At 44.7% G+C, this 16,244-nt stretch overlaps 1 protein-coding gene across 1 annotated transcript in view; it reads left to right on the top strand.

The window, feature by feature from the left end:
* arid3c (AT rich interactive domain 3C (BRIGHT-like)) overlaps nucleotides 1-16,244 on the top strand; it is a gene marked incomplete at its 3' end in the record, with an annotated part of 105,605 nt that overhangs the window by 69,159 nt on the left and 20,202 nt on the right. The window contains exon 3 of the mRNA XM_079516888.1: nucleotides 8,200-8,272. Coding sequence (XP_079373014.1) covers nucleotides 8,200-8,272 — 73 coding nt within the window. The remainder of the gene's footprint in view (nucleotides 1-8,199; nucleotides 8,273-16,244) is intronic.

The following is a 16,244-nucleotide window of genomic DNA, read 5'->3' as shown; positions in this document are numbered from 1 at the left end:
CACGCACGCACGCACGCACGCACGCACGCACGCACACATCACACACACACACACACATGTGCAGGCGTGCGTGGGGACAAACGCACGCACGCATATATCGTGCCTTTGGATGTATGCGATACTTGCATATGTGTCCGTTTCCTCTGATTGCATGTGTGTGTGTGCACGCACGCATGTGTGAGCGCGTACGCGTGCTCCTCTGCGGCTGCCCCCTAGTAAAACAACACTTAGCCCTGCCGATAGGCGATCAACCGGCTGCCACTTAATCCAGCCATCAGGCCGAGTAGCCCCTCGCAAATCCCATCAGCCCCAGAGAACACACATCACCCTCTTCATATTAGCTTACACATCTCATTATGTCAGCGCTGTGCGCTCTTGGCCGCCCAGTGTGTGTGTGTGTGTGTGTGTGTGGAGTAAAGAGTGGGGAAGTGAGTGGCGCGCTGTTACCACTGGCACGGCGCCATTTGGACGGGTGCCAACATGACCGGGCTTGTTCTCTAATTAACTCTTGGTCCCCTTGTGCTAGTAAGATATCTCTCTCTCTCTTTCTCCCTCACACACACACAAATGCACACCCTCACAGGCATGCAATTTTCACAGTAGCAGGACACTTGAGCACACACTTACGGCTGCGTATATGCAGACCCACACACACACACACACACACACACACACACACACACACACACACACACACACACACACACACACACACACACACACACACACACACACACAGCGTTTCTGCACATGTTCTACACATGCTAAACTTACAGTATACCCGCTGTGTTTACTACAAAATACTACCACTGCCACCAGTGAATACAAATGGACGTCCTTTTAGAAAGTGACATTAATGCGCTGTCAGCGCTGCAGTGTGTGTGTGTGTGTGTGTGTGTGTGTGTGTGTGTGTGTGTGTGTGTGTGTGTGTGTGTGTGTGTGTGTGTGTGTGTGTGTGTGTGTGTGTGTGTGTGTGTGTGTGGGGGGGGGGGGGGGGGGTTCGCTGGTAACGTTACGTTTCTGCAAATTTACGAAATGTTTCTGTCACTGTTTTACTACCAGGGAGACCTCATTCATAAAAACCTATAGGTTTCAAATGGTTTGAGGCATTTATAGGAATGTCTTTGAAGGTTAAAAACGTAAGCCTACATCGTCATATGAGAAACAGCGAAAAAATATGCATTCCTGAATCCTAGTTGTTTTTGTTAGTATTTTTTCTGTTTGCCAAGTCTATGGACTTTTTCTGTTTGCCTTTGTGTTTGCCCACCCATGACATCATGTGGCAGCAAAGTCTATGGACTTTGCATGTTTGCGTCCCTTTGTGTGTGTGTGTGTGTGTCCCCACACGCGATGTCATGTGACGGCCACTACTATACTAGAGTGGTGCCTGTTGGACACTGGCCTACTTGGAACGATTCAAGTTGGAAATGCATGCCCCACTCAGTTATTATGTCTGTGTCCCTTTTATGCCCATATATGGAGTTCTTTGTCAGGCATGCCGCAATATGGAGTCTATGCAGATGTCAGAACATCATGTGATGTCAGAACAGACCAGCTCCACATTCTGTATATGGAGATATAGGGGTAATCAGGGCCAGATCCCGGGCAGAGGCTTTTGTGCTGGTTCTGGACAACGGTGTATCCGACGGACTCGACACCGGGCACTGCACCCCCTGTGGGGGTGTGGAACGTGTGTGTCGAATTTGAAGTCAGTGGGGTTCTCAACGGTTCTCAAGTTACGTGGATTACACACGTACACACAGAGACTTGGTGCATTTATATTTAAGATATAAGATAGTGGGTGCTCAGTGGCCTTGTGGTTAGAGTGTCCGCCCTGAGACTGGGAGGTTGGGGTTCAATCCCCGGCCGGGTCATACCAAAGACTCTAAAAATGGGACCCAGTGCCTCCCTGCTGGACACTCAGCATCAAGGGTTGGATTGGGGGTAAGTCCCTGTGACATACTAGCGTCATGTCCAGGGGGTGTACTTGTACATCAAGCTGCCTCACGCTACAGAAACAGGAGATAGGCTCCTGCCCTATGGGCCTCATGGCTCGGCAAGGCTACTTTATAGTGGGTGCCCCCCAAAGGCGCCCTCACTTCACACGAGTGTGATCTTGATATTGTTATAGTCCTTGTTAGAGTCCTTTTCGGTCACACTTGGTTACATTTTCGTTACATTTGGCTCCAAAGGGAGTTGGAGTTGGCTATAAGGTATTTTCATATTCGGAAAAAAGTCGGGACACCCGATCTAAACAGCTCCATTGTCGATGCTGAAAAGGCCATTTGTTGCATCAGACACCGAGGCCTGAGGCGTCAGGCAGGGCTGTCAGGCAGAGTGAGAGAGAGAGAGAGAGAGAGAGAGAGAGAAAGAGAGAGATAGACGGCTTTTTCAAGTTCAACGTCGGCAGTGCCCCTCCCACCCCCCTTTAGCTCCCCTCAGGTGACCCTGCCCCAAACCATGGCGGTAAAAAGGCGTCCCGGGGTCGACGATGTGCGCGCTGCAGCTCACCGCCTGCAGGTGCAGCTGAACCCAAAGTCCTCTGTTCTGACGAGCTCATTTACTCCTGACACACACACACACACACACACACACACACACACACACACACACACACACACACACACACACACACACACACACACACACACACACACACACACACACACACACACACACACACACACACAGGGGGGGGGGGGGGCAAGGGCATAACAAATGGGGTCTGGAAAAGTGTTTGGATAGACAGGAATGCTGCCGGGTTACTTTCTTACACCCCCCACCCCCCCCTTTTCTTTTTTCTTTTCATCTGAACAGCCTGTAAAAGAAAGAGAGAAAGAAAAGTCTTGACATTAAGTGTTTTGTAAGGTATAACAGGTCTTAACACTATAAATAAATAAAGATATAGTTTAAAACATTGTGGGAAAAGTCAAGTTGGTGTGGCAGAATTCCCATCACTACTGAAACTGAAAGTGTCTTAAGACACTAATGGACAATAGATATGGTTATTAGAACCGTAAAACAACAACTTATCTTTTGAAGGCAAATATATAATTCACTGTATAAATTCAGTGATTGATTCTGACTCTGCCCTGAACTCCATCACGCGGTGCGTGGACATGTCACATGGCAACATGTAGGAGTGTTGAGTGATTTTGAATGTGGAAATGATGTGGGGCATTGTGTAAAATAGAAGAAGAAAAAAAAAGAAACGCATCAATGTGTAAATGTTTTGAAAATATTACCAGCACCCGAATAAAATAAAGATCTTGTGAAACAGCTCCCCCTACTGAGATGCAAGTGGTATGGCGGGCTTCATAATGGATCTATCGGACAGAGAAAGCACTGAACTGCTTGGTGTGTGTGTGTGTGTGTGTGTGTGTGTGTGTGTGTGTGTGTGTGTGTGTGTGTGTGTGTGTGTGTGTGTGTGTGTGTGTGTGTGTGTGTGTGTGTGTGTGTGTGCGCGTGCGTGCGTGTGTAATCATATGTTGCTATTTTACTTAAATGTATATTCAGTGATTTCACTTAATTCAAATATCACTTCTTTTTTTGTTTTGTTGTGATAATCCTCCCTACTATAGAGTGTGCTGACCATTTAAGGAGTTCCTCCCTGTCCTCAGTTAACCCCTGGGGGTCAAAAGACCGTAGGTTTTGTTTTTGGCTAGGTGGCCCAGCCGTCATCAGGATAGAGGCCTCCCGCCAATCATGATCGAGCGGGGGCGGACCTTGGTGTGTGTGTTGTTGGCCTGCCGCGTGCCCCCCCACTGTAGTGCGTGCATGTGCACATCTTGTTACCGGGGCGGACCGGGGGGTTTTCCAAATCACCCAAATCACTGAATGCTCCTTTAAGTAAAACAAAATCAGAGTACTTGATGGGTGTGTGGGTTGTGTCATCAGTATAAGGTAGTGCAGCTGTGTATGAAGGCTCTAATGAATGAGCAGCAGTTGTAATGGTATCATTCTATTCACACATAAACACATCGATGTGAATTGGAATGGTGGTGTGGGACTCACGCCGTGATTTGTCCACAGGAGCGAGGGAGGGAGCCAATCGTTGACCATGGCAGTGGAAGTTACAATCTGTGTGACAAGACGGGGACATTTAAGTTGTTCCGAGGCTTAGTTTTTGCTCATATGCATTATTTATCAACCTGGCGTCCTGCCCCCTTTTGGTATACATGTCATTATGGGGAGATATTTTTCAAATCAATCTCTAAAAACATTCGATTTAGAGCATGCATGTAGAGATGCATACAGAAGAAGAATGACTCGGTCATAATTGCCAGTTGCAGCAAGCTCTCGTTTATGAACATCTAATCGGTGTGTGTGCCGCAGCCTCTGCCTCAGCTCACAGCTTCACGTTGCGGCGTTCAGAGTATGGGTTTTATGGGTAAGTCTCCCATTGGCATAGAGGCAGCCAATCATGAAAAGGGCTCCACTATACTGTCGCTAGTAGAGGTAGATCAACTTTGTCCAGCCGTTCTGCTATGTACTGAGCATGACACCTGACACGGCAACCAAGTCAAAATCAGGCTTAAGGATACTAGGGTTCTCTGTCATATCTTGTATGTCACAGTACCGTGACTTCTGCATTGAAGACATTCTAACTGTAAGGAACAGCAGCATCCCAGGGACCTGCTAGTGCCTTGCTTAAGACCACTGGCAGTCATTTTGAAACCCTGGACCTCAGGCGCAAGGATGTTTACATGGCGTGCACATGCATATAGCCTTGGTGTTGGGTGGAAACCTTATATGTCCAACACGGTTACTTTTCAGGGAATTTGGGGGCGGGGGAGGGGACGGGGGGGACCTGTGTTCCAAATGGATCCTTATAGTTATTATCTAGTCACAAGCTCTTGCTCCGTGTGCAGGCCTTCAGGGCTTGGTGAGGTGTGGATCGATGTGATGTGAGAGGCATTGTCGCCTGCCTGCCGTTGCATCTTGTGCACTTAACATTTGTGCCATGGCTGGCTCTTCCTTTACCTTTCAATACCATGGACCCCCCACTGAGAGCCCCCCCAACCCCACCCCCATCTCTCTGTCAATCTCTCTGTCTGTGTCTCTCTGTCAATCTCTCTGTGTCTCTCTGTCTGTGTGTCTCTCTCTATCTCTGGCCCTCTGTCTGTCACACGCACGCACGCACACAAGCGAGCGCACACGCACACACACACACACACACACACACACACACACACACACACACACACACACACACACACACACACACACACACACACACACACACACACTGGGTGACAGGCTGACAGCAGTAGTACACAGCTAAATGACCATTTATTACCGGGGTGGGGGTGTGTGTGGGGGTGTACACGGTGCGTGGGTGCCCCGCTGGTTCAGAAGGTCATCATCCCTCTGTCTTCAGCCATCGATCGAGGGAGGGGTGGGAGGGGGGGATCTGTTAACAGAAGCCCCCAGACCCTTATTGAAAGCTGGACGTCGCCGTGGCCACTAACATAATATTTCCATCGTGTGTGTTTGTCGGGGCTCAGCTAGCGCTACTACATTCTGAAAGCCTCACTGAATAAAGGCAGTGTAGTCACATAATAGAAATGCTGAAATATGTCCTGTATCTGCAGCCTCTGGATGAGACATGCAGCCAAGAGGAAAGGTCCTCATTGAAGGATTCTTCCCAAACTTTTCAGGTCGAGAACCAAAAGAGAGATTAGACGTTTTCCCCCCCGGGACCAGAACTAGTGAAAATATTTTCACTACTTTTTACTTGAGTGAGTGAAAGAGACCTAAGCTTTTCTTGGCATAGAGGGGCAGGTATGGACGGCAGCTCCACTATTGGTTCACCATCACCAATAGTGAAACAAGACCGCAAGGTCTTTCTTCGGTGCTGTCCTTTTGGACCAAATGTGCCTTACTGTACCTTGTACTGTTTGCATTTTATGGTCTAATACAATTATCAATCAATCAATTGAAGGAAGAGCGTGTGAGAGAGAGACATTAGACACAGCTGCAGGGGATGAGTAGCCTAATTAAGGCAGAGAGAGAGAGATAGGTGTGTGTGTGTGTGTGTGTGTGTGTGTGTGTGTGTGTGTGTGTGTGTGTGTGTGTGTGTGTGTGTGTGTGTGTGTGTGTGTGTGTGTGTGTGTGTGTGTGTGTGTGTGTGTGTGTGTGTGTGTGTGTGTGTGTGTGTGTGTGCGCGCGTGCGCGTGTGTGAAATTGAATACAGGTGCAGGGCATCAGTAATCAGCAAAGAGAGAGAAGCGTTAGCGCTCCAGTATGCCACAAATGCCTGCGGTCTCCGAGGCTACTCGAGTCAGGAACCATACAAATTGGTCCGTGACCCACAAATATGTCCCAACCTGAGGACATAATTTGAGCGCGGACACCTACAGTATGAGCTTGTAGATCTGCTATTTTTCAATAGCTAAAGTGTAACATAATGCTTGAAACGCCAAAAGGGGTTCCCGCCCAGAATGGGTTAAGCCCTGTGTTCTACTTCCTCGATGCGAAAATAGCAGATCTACAAGCTCATGGTGTGTTGTGAGCTTGTAGATCTGCCATTGTTGAAAGGTTTTGAAATGTTTTGCAAACATGTGAACTGGTGTTGCACAATCATTCCGTACCTTATTTTAGGATTTTGATGCAAACACTTTTGTACTTTTTGCGAACGCAATGAGCGATTACTATGTAACCTAGGCAGAACGTTCTGTCTGTGTGTCACGCTGTGACACCACCCACCCGCCCGCCACCAGAGGGCGCAGCTGTATCACACACAAAAACACACACACACACACACACACACACACACACACACACAAACTTAAAAAAAATAAAACTTAAAAAAATAAATAAAAAAATAATAATAAAAGGAATTTATTCTAATTGTTGTTGCAATTTACGAGCTGCGTTCGCTTCCCGCGTTCGCGCATCTTACTTGTTCTAAAGTAACATATTGACTATAGAACTATTGTAACATTGTAACTTCCGCCACTGCAAAGGCCTACGTTTAAACTTAGGTTTGTTGTCTCCACCAGGCCGAAGGCATGGGGAGAGAGTATGTTTTGCACTCCGTCCGTGTGTGTGTGTGTGTGCGTGTGTGCGTCCTTCCTTCCGTCCGTCTGTTACCAGCTAATCTCTGCCACCGTTGGCCCGATCCATGCCAAACTTTGCACACACACTCCCTGGATGCCAACGACGAACCTCTGCCCCAAATATTCCTCAACGGCCTGTTATAGCGCCACCATGAGGCCGATTTAGGCAAAACACATTTCTGTAGATTACTCGTACACATTTTATCCATACATCACACAATTCGGTATACACTATCTAGTGTATCATGTGATCAACACGGATCTGCACCATTTCCCCTCTTCCATCCTGATTGGCTAACATTGCCTTCCAAAGCTCACATGATTGGTCCGTTTCGAACAAAATGCCACAAATCACAAACACAGTGTGCAATTTCCGTGAAATTATACACGCACATTTCCACTAGGCCGAGGACGACATGCCACTCATTTCTTCCCCAAATCAGCCTCAAGGTGGCGCTATAACAGGCCAATTCCTGTTTTTAGCTATAACTGCATCGATCTGTATACAACTTATGTATGCGCACTCCCTAGAGGCCATGGAAAAACATTGTCCCTGCATCCCTCCACATCTGCCGGTTATAGCGCCACCATGAGGCCGATTTCTGCAAAACACATTGCTTATGTTAGTCGCACAGATTTCATCCAAATGTCACGCAAATCGGTACACATGATCTCTGTAGTCATGTGATCAAGACGAGTCTGTTGGATTTCTCAGATTCTACACTGATTGGCTAACATTGCCTTCCAAAGTTTTCAGGAGTGGCCCGTTTTGTACAAAATGCTGCACATGTCCTGCTCATCCAGAATTCTATCCTCATGCTATGAGTGATCTGGCTCTGCATTTCCTCAACAAAATGAAGAACATTGTTGCAAAAAAATAACAAACAAAAAAACATGTTTATATTACTCCTAAACATTTTGCCAAACATCTCACACAGTCCTATCCTCCTGGTGGAGACCTGTGCCCAGAAGGGCACTTTTTCTATTTTTTTTTGTTTTTATGTTTGTTGATAAATGCTCAGGAGAGATAGTGGTTTTAATACTGATATTAGTTCTCTCTTTGTCTCTGCAATTGTATGAATTGAAATAATTAACAATTTAATACAATTTAACATTATTTCTCTCTGTCTCTCTGCAGTTGTATGAACTGGACGACGACGAGAAGCGCAAAGAGTTCCTGGATGACCTTTTCAGCTTCATGCAGAAGAGAGGTGAGTGCCGAACGGCCAAACGTTTTAAAGCGTGAAAACTCTGATCAAACACTTGTGCCCTACATTTATACTTAACGTGTAAAAGGTTGTGTGAAAATACTAGCCAATCTGCAAGCTCGCAACATGTTGGGATGCAACATTATTGTGAGCATGCTGTGTATGTCAGATTTTTCCCCCAGTTACAATGACATTTTGTGTTTTAAAGAAAAGAAAAGATTAATCTTGTAATCAGAAATGCGCAATTCGGTTCAAGTCTCTGAAAGCTTGGAAATAGCTTAAATCAAAAACAGGGACATAAGCTTTGTAATTTTCTTTTTGTTGTCAAGAACGTGGGAATTGTGAAGACACGGACCCTGCAAACATGTGATAGTTCCAACAATAGCAGAATGTGTCAGACTGCCAGTGTGTTTTTAGAAAGACCCCTTCAGACAGGAGATGGAGTTGTGATAGGACGCCGTTGGATATCCTGCCCCCCCCCCCCCCCACCCCACCCCACCCCTAGACAGAGGAGGTGCGGTTTGATATGGTGGCTGGCTCGACACTCGCGACTATTATGGGGAAAACATTCGCCGAAAATAGCCAAATGACAAACTAACAATGTGTTGCATCGAGCGAAAGAAAAAGAGAATGGAACCAAAGGTCAAGTTTACTAAGTATTAGTGGTTTAAGTGAAAGTGATTAAATATTACAATACACAATTCACATTTACACGAATACAACATATTCATAGAAAGGTTTATGTAAATGGGGTCCCTGCTTCATCTCTCTCTCTGTCTCTCTCTCTCTCTCTCTCTCTCAGCTAAGGGATCCCCTGTATTTTTTGGGTCGACACTTATGTTTCCCCTACTCCAGGGGTTCTCAACCCGTGGGTCGCGACCCCTCGAGGGGTCGCCAAATTATTTTGGGGGGTCCCCAAATTATTTTCAAAAAAAATAAAATATATATATATATATATATATTTTTACCAACTGAATGGCTGTAAAGTGGAAATGAAGAGTTTACATATAGTACACATAGTACATGCATACACCTTCCCTAATGATTATGGTTTCAGTATTTATTTATGGTGTATTGTCTCTATTATTAAGGTTATTGTAGCAGTCAATTTATATTGGGGGTCAGGAGGGGGCGGGGCGGGGGTCCCGAGACGTTGCCAAAGCATTTTCGGGGGTCCCCGGCCAAAAAGGTTGAGAACCCCTGCCCTACTCCACCTATAGATGATGGCCGTGCAGGCTTCCCTATCCTGGTTGGATGACAACTGTAAAGAGCTGTTGCAGTAACTGTACAAACACTCTGGTATAACAAGAGTAGCCCAAATAGAACACGCCCCTAGTCAACTATACTATTAGTTTGAGGGATTAAGAGGTTAAAACCAGATGTACATAATGTGCGCGCATGCGTGCGTGCGTGCGTGCGTGCGTGCGTGCGTGCGTGCGTGCGCGCGTGTGTGCGTACGCGTGTGTGTGTGACCTGTGATCGTGCACTATTCCATGCTCTAATACATAGCTCTACACACACACACACACACACACACACACACACACACGTTGTAAAAGTAAGTAAAAGTATCACTTTAGGCAGAAACACACACAGAGAGCAGAAACTATATATCGGTGGTGGGCGGGCGTTCATTTATAGTTGCCTGTCTGGTGTCTATACATAAATGCTTTCGTGCACTATACTTTTTTTCAGATGGTTTTTATCACCGTCCATTCACGGCGGTTTTATAAGGACCAAAGGCTGACAACATGGGAGGAAGCGTTGAGGCCAGTGTCCTGGCATTCACTGACCTGGCCCTAGTGAATTCCCTGGGCTTTTATTAGGCCACCATCACACTGCTTTCACATACTGCTAGGTTGTGTCGGCTCAGGGGCCCCGGTGGGGCCTTTTTATTGGGGAAATAGAGCTGTATGGAGGGGCCCTTACATAATATGAGGAAGTGAACTGCCCGTGAGAGAAAGAAAGGACACAGCTCCTACCAAATACACACGCACGCACGCACGCACGCACGCACGCACGCATGCACGCAAGCACACACGCACACACACACACACGTCTGTCTACTGCTATTTTGAGAACACAGAGGACTTGCGTGCCACGTCGTCATTGTTGTTGGTTTTAATTTCACAGAAAGAACTGCAGCGCTAATTCTGTTGCATCTGTGATTGTATCTTTTTGTTTTAGCCACACCTGCCTTTTGGATAGAGTTTTCCTTGTCTTTATTTTTTGACGTACGAGGATGCACAAAACATATCAGATATACAGAGTTATGGGCGGTGTCCAAATGTACAGTAGGTTTCCTTAAACCCTTTCGCCCTGATTTCTATAATAACATTGTGCAAGCTCACAACGCATCGCATCATGTGAGTTTGTGGATGGGCTAAAACAAAATAGCTATAGATTCTATACAGCAATCAATTACAACAATCACAAAAACCCTCTATGGAGTGTTTGTTCAGTAACAGGACAAAGACTATAGCAATGATTACTATCACAATATAGAGCTATTTACCACTTAATTACCCACTGAATTATTACTTTATAGCACACATACAGACACAGATACTTCATGAGAAAAAAAGAAAAAAGAAAATGTTGCCGTTTAACCACTTCATCCCTATTCTGGGGGAACGTGACGTATTGTGAGCTTGTAGATCTGCTATATTTTGTGAAGAAACCACCCATCAAGGCACCCTAGAGTATCACAGCAGTGCCGGCACCCACTTTGAGAAACCTTGACTTACACCACCTTTAAGCTTTAAAGCGTGTGGTTCATTGGGTGAGTGTGAGTGCTCCGATGACCTTTGTAAGACTTAAAAATAAAATTAAACAAGAGATTTAATTAAATGAAAAAAAGACTGTTCCGCCATAAACAGTCATCAATAAACTATACTATTAAAACTGTTCAAACAGCTATTTTCACAACATCTGTGGAACCGAGTAAAATTAAATGTAATGCCTCAACTCCTACAATTCCAAGTGCTCTCAGGGTGTGTGTGTGTGTGTGTGTGTGTGGGGGGGGGGTCCCCGGTTTCTATCTGATTATTTTGGGGGTCTGAAAAGGTTGAGAAGCACTAGTATAGTGTTAGTGCAACAGGAAGCAGTCCATGAGCTAATGATATAGTGCAGGGCTGGTCAATGGGGTCTAGAGACATTATGGATTGTTGTTGAGGCCTTCAATTAGCCATTGATTTTGGACTTAACGCTGGGAGACATTGTCAGTATGGAGGAAACGTCATATCTGGTACTCCTGTTCCCTTTTCCACAGCCGCTAATCAGAGAGAGAGAGAGAGAGAGAGAGAGAGACTGATTGCTGCCATCAATTTTTCCACAAGCCACACACTTTTTTATTTTTCCCCCCACCCGACGCTGTCGAGCAGACCTTGTATCTTCATATGTCAACTTTTTATGTTTGGTTAATAATGCCCTACTTTGTCATATAAGAGTGTCAGGCAGAAGTGGCAAGAATTGACAATCTATCGTGAACGTGACAGTGACAGTGATGTTTCCTTTAGCCCTGGACCCAAATAACAACAACAACAACAACAACAACAACAACAACAACAATAACATTCTATCGCAGACTTTCTAACAAATGACTATCCCAGTGTAAATGTCCCAGGCCTCCAGTTGTCCTTTACTATTCTTGATTTATTGTCTGGCTCAATCCAAGCCATGTAGCACATGCTGTATACAGTAGGGCAGGGGTTCTCAACGTTTTTGTCCGGGGACCCCCGAAAATGCTTTGGCAACGTCTCGGGACCCACGCCCCGCCCACTCCCGACACCCAATATAAATTGACTGCTACAATAACCTTAACCCATTTTGGGCGGGAACCCCTTTTGGTGTTTTAAGCATTATGTTATAATTTAGCTATTGAAAAATAGCAGATCTACAAGCTCATAGCGCGCCACCGAGTGGCGCGCTACGAGCTTGTAGGTCTGCTATTTTTGAAAAATCGTGAAAATAAAATTATTATTATTATTATTATTATTTCTTTTTTTTTGAAAATAATTTGGGGACCCCCTAAAATAATTTGGCAACCCCCCGAGGGGTCGCGACCCACGGGTTGAGAACCCCTGCTGTATACAGTAGGGTGCAGCTGCCGCCGTGCACACGGCCTGTGTTTGAACCTTGACAAAATAATGTAACAATGGTATAAACCAACACACCTGCAGCACTTCAATGACAAAACCACCACTTCAGACCTTATCTGTTGTAGTTTTGCGTCGACAAAACTACGACTCACTGTGTGAAAAAACAGGATTTTGCTAAATAGTGTTTGATTTAATCTAGCTAATGCTCACTTAGAACACAATTCTTAGCATGGCACACATATTTAAAATAAAACAACTGAATTACGGTAAGACGTAAACACATCAAAAATTGAATTGAATTGTGTTCGACATGAGTCTTAATAAAGTTAACTCTACCGCAAAGCAGCTCTGTTTTTATGTTTTGCTGTGTTTTTTCTTGTGCTTGTGTCATCAACACATTTTTGGATGGTGTTTTAGATTGTGGATTGTAAATTGAATAAGAATTGATAGCATGATAGGAAAGGAAAGGGTGAATGAAGCATGTCTGCTCTGACTCTATCATATTGTCTCTGTCGGGTGGCTCATGTGTCCAAAACTATTACTTTCAGGATTAAAAATCAAAAGTAGCAGATCTACAAGCTTGTGGACCTGCTATACTTTTGAAGGTTTTGCGTGACACTGTAGTATGATCAAGTAAGGCGTTGATTTACGAAAATAAATGTTAAAATATGGAGATAAGAAGTTTCTGCCCAACAGCGACGATATACTGTAAAGGTATGGAAGGCAGTAGGAATGTCTTTGCATTATCACCGGCCCGATGCTGTCGTCCCCCTATTGGCCTACAGGAACGGCCCCCCTTGAGCCCCCCCCCCCCCCCCTGCCCACCAACACCACTTGAAAAAATAGCTCTCATACAATAACAACGATTAGTCATCAACCCCAGTCAAGTTTAGACCTGAAGGGCCGAAGCTTTTTCCCTTTGCTTTCAGCTTTAATCTGGTTGAACCTAAAAAAAGAAAATGACATAAAAGCATTTTTAGGTCTGACTAGGCTTCAATTGATTCCATCCTCCATAGTGCCATATCAGAGTGTGTTTATGGAGGAGAGAATGAAGATTATTTGTCACTCATACAGGGACAAGCAGCGAAATGTGAATGAGAGGTATATATTTACAGATTATTGCATTTTGTTTTGTTATTGAAATGTGTTGTAAACTATTTTCAGAATTTAAATTAAAAAATAGCAAAGATGTTGCAGATCCACACACTTATACATACTGTAGATTGGCTATTGGCTATAAAAAAAAGTTTTTGTTTTTTCTCATTGAAGTTGTGTGACAGACATATTGTTATGTGGTGGCGGGTGTGCTATAGCCTGTGTTGCAATGTCTGCTTATTATAATACAGTATATGGGTTTAAAGTGTCCATGTAGCCAAAAAGTCGCTTTTTTTGCGCTTGTTTTCCTAGACTTCTGGTATCTCACAAAACCGGCTGCATAGTGTCCCAAATGTCCCCTGTAGTGGTGTAGTTCAAAGCACACACCATTAGCATTCCTCTGACCGGCCATACCTGCACCAACATGAACCCATTGCACTCAAACACGCCATGTTTATTGAAATATGAGAGGGGTACAAATGGAACCAAATGGACCAGCTGGCTATAGTGCAGTGGTTCTCAAACTTTATTTTGTTAGTTCAAGGACCCACATAACCATAACTAAAGTGGAACAGAAAAAGATCTGTAACTACAAGACTCAGAGCCAAATGGGGTTCCATTTGGTTCAATTTTGTACACACTCAGTTAGTTCACCCAAAAGAAAACATCTGTTTCTATCAATTATACTCCATGCCTTGAATGGCTGCCTGTTATAGCGCCACCATGAGGCCGATTTAGGCAAAACACATTTCTGTAGATTACTCATACAAATTTTATCCATACATCACACAATTCGGTATACACTATCTTCATAGTTATGTGATCAACATGGATCTGCACCATTTCCCATCTTCCATCCTGATTGGCTAAGATTGGCTTCCAAAGCTCACATGATTGGTCCGTTTCGAACAAAATGCCACAAATCACAAACACAGTGTGTAATTTCCGTGAAATTATACACGCACATTTCCACTAGGCCGAGGACGACATGCCACTAATTTATTTTCAAATCAGCCTCATGGTGGCGCTATAACAGGCCAATTCCTGTTTTTAGCTATAACTGCATCGATCTGTATACAACTTATCTATGCGCACTCCCTAGAGGCCATGAAAAACATTGTCTCTGCATCCCTCCACATCTGCCGGTTATAGCGCCACCATGAGGCCGATTTCTGCAAAACACATTGCTTATGTTAGTCGCACAGATTTCATCCAAATCTCATGCAAATCGGTACACATGATCTCTGTAGTCATGTGAACAAGACGAGTCTGTTGGATTTCTCAGATTCTACACTGATTGGCTAACATTGCCTTCCAAAGTTTTCAGGAGTGGCCCGTTTTGTTCAAAATGCTGCACATGCTCATCGAGAATTCTATCCTCAGAGATGCTATGAGTGATCTGGCTCTGCATTTCCTCAACAAAAGAAAATTGTTGCAAAAAACAAAACAAACTAGAAAAAGTGCCCCTCGGGGCACAGGTCTCCACCAGGGCAGGTCAGGTTGTGGCCTCCTGGTGGCGCTATAATAGGCCAATGTGAAAAGGGTACAATTTCTTCTTACGACTTGGATGGCAATTGGATGATTTGAGGCATTTTGTTCCAAAAAATTGTTTTGCAAAAATCCACCTGTTGGTGGCGCTATAACAGGCCAATGTGAAAAGGTGGGATATATTCCTCAGCCTAGTAGGAACGTCTGTGAAAGATTTCACGTAAATTGCACGCTGCGTTCATGATTTGAGGCTTTTTGTTCAAATCGGGCCAATCCTGCAAATTTTGAAAGTCACTGTTAGCCAATCAGGATGGAATATGCAATATCGGATTGATCTGACTTGATCACATGACTATAGAGATACTGTGTAACGATTTGCGGGATTTTTGGACAAAATATGGAGGCGTAATATCCAAAAATGTGTTTTACAAAAGTCGGCCTCCTGGTGGCGCTATAACAGGCCGTTCTGGAAAATGTGGGGCAGAGGTTCATCGTTGGCATCCAGGGAGTGTGTGTGCAAAGTTTGGCATGGATCGGGCCAACGGTGCCGGAGATTAGCTGGTAACAGACGGACGGAAGGACACACACACACACACACGGACACACACACGGACGGAGTGCAAAACATACTCTCTCCCCATGCCTTCGGCCTGGTGGAGACAAAAAAAACATGTTTATATTACTCCTAAACTTTTTGCCAAACATCTCACACAGTCCTATCCTCCTGGTGGAGACCTGTGCCCAGAAGGGCACTTTTTCTAGTTTTAATGATGTTTAGGACTGGACAGTGGACACAAGAAACACACGCATTTAGCATATATTTTAGTCACAACACCATGTTCATGATCAACATTTGTCATGAAAATGTGGTCTCACTTCATTCCTGGACTACAAGTCACACCTCCATGCAGCCTCGCCCCTCTCCTTAAGGAGGCCGGGGTAGTGCACCAAAGCATTATGGTCGTTGCAGGAATTCAGCAATCCAGTCCAAACCCTACTCAAACACACAGACTTCATTATTGTTCTGGCCATAGAGTGCACATTTCAAATTGTGCTACTGTTATCTACTACAAATACTATTAGCATTGAGTGACTGCAGTTTCATCTAGCGGTGAAATGTCCCTTTAACACGAGCAAAACCATGATTTAAAAGCATTATTTTTGAAGCTTGATCGACTGTAGTAGGCTCATCAGTGATTACACTGTTAGAGTTGCTTTGGAGTTTATATTATGTTATAGCTTTTCCTAGTTTTCCTACAAATTTCATTGAAATTACAGATTACACAACCTGT

Source organism: Electrona antarctica (assembly GCF_951216825.1).
Source record: "Electrona antarctica genome assembly, chromosome: 12".
Classification (NCBI taxonomy): Eukaryota; Metazoa; Chordata; class Actinopteri; order Myctophiformes; family Myctophidae; genus Electrona; species Electrona antarctica.
The sequence above is the reverse complement of the archived record's forward strand: the minus strand, read 5'-3'. Positions and strand labels throughout refer to the sequence as shown.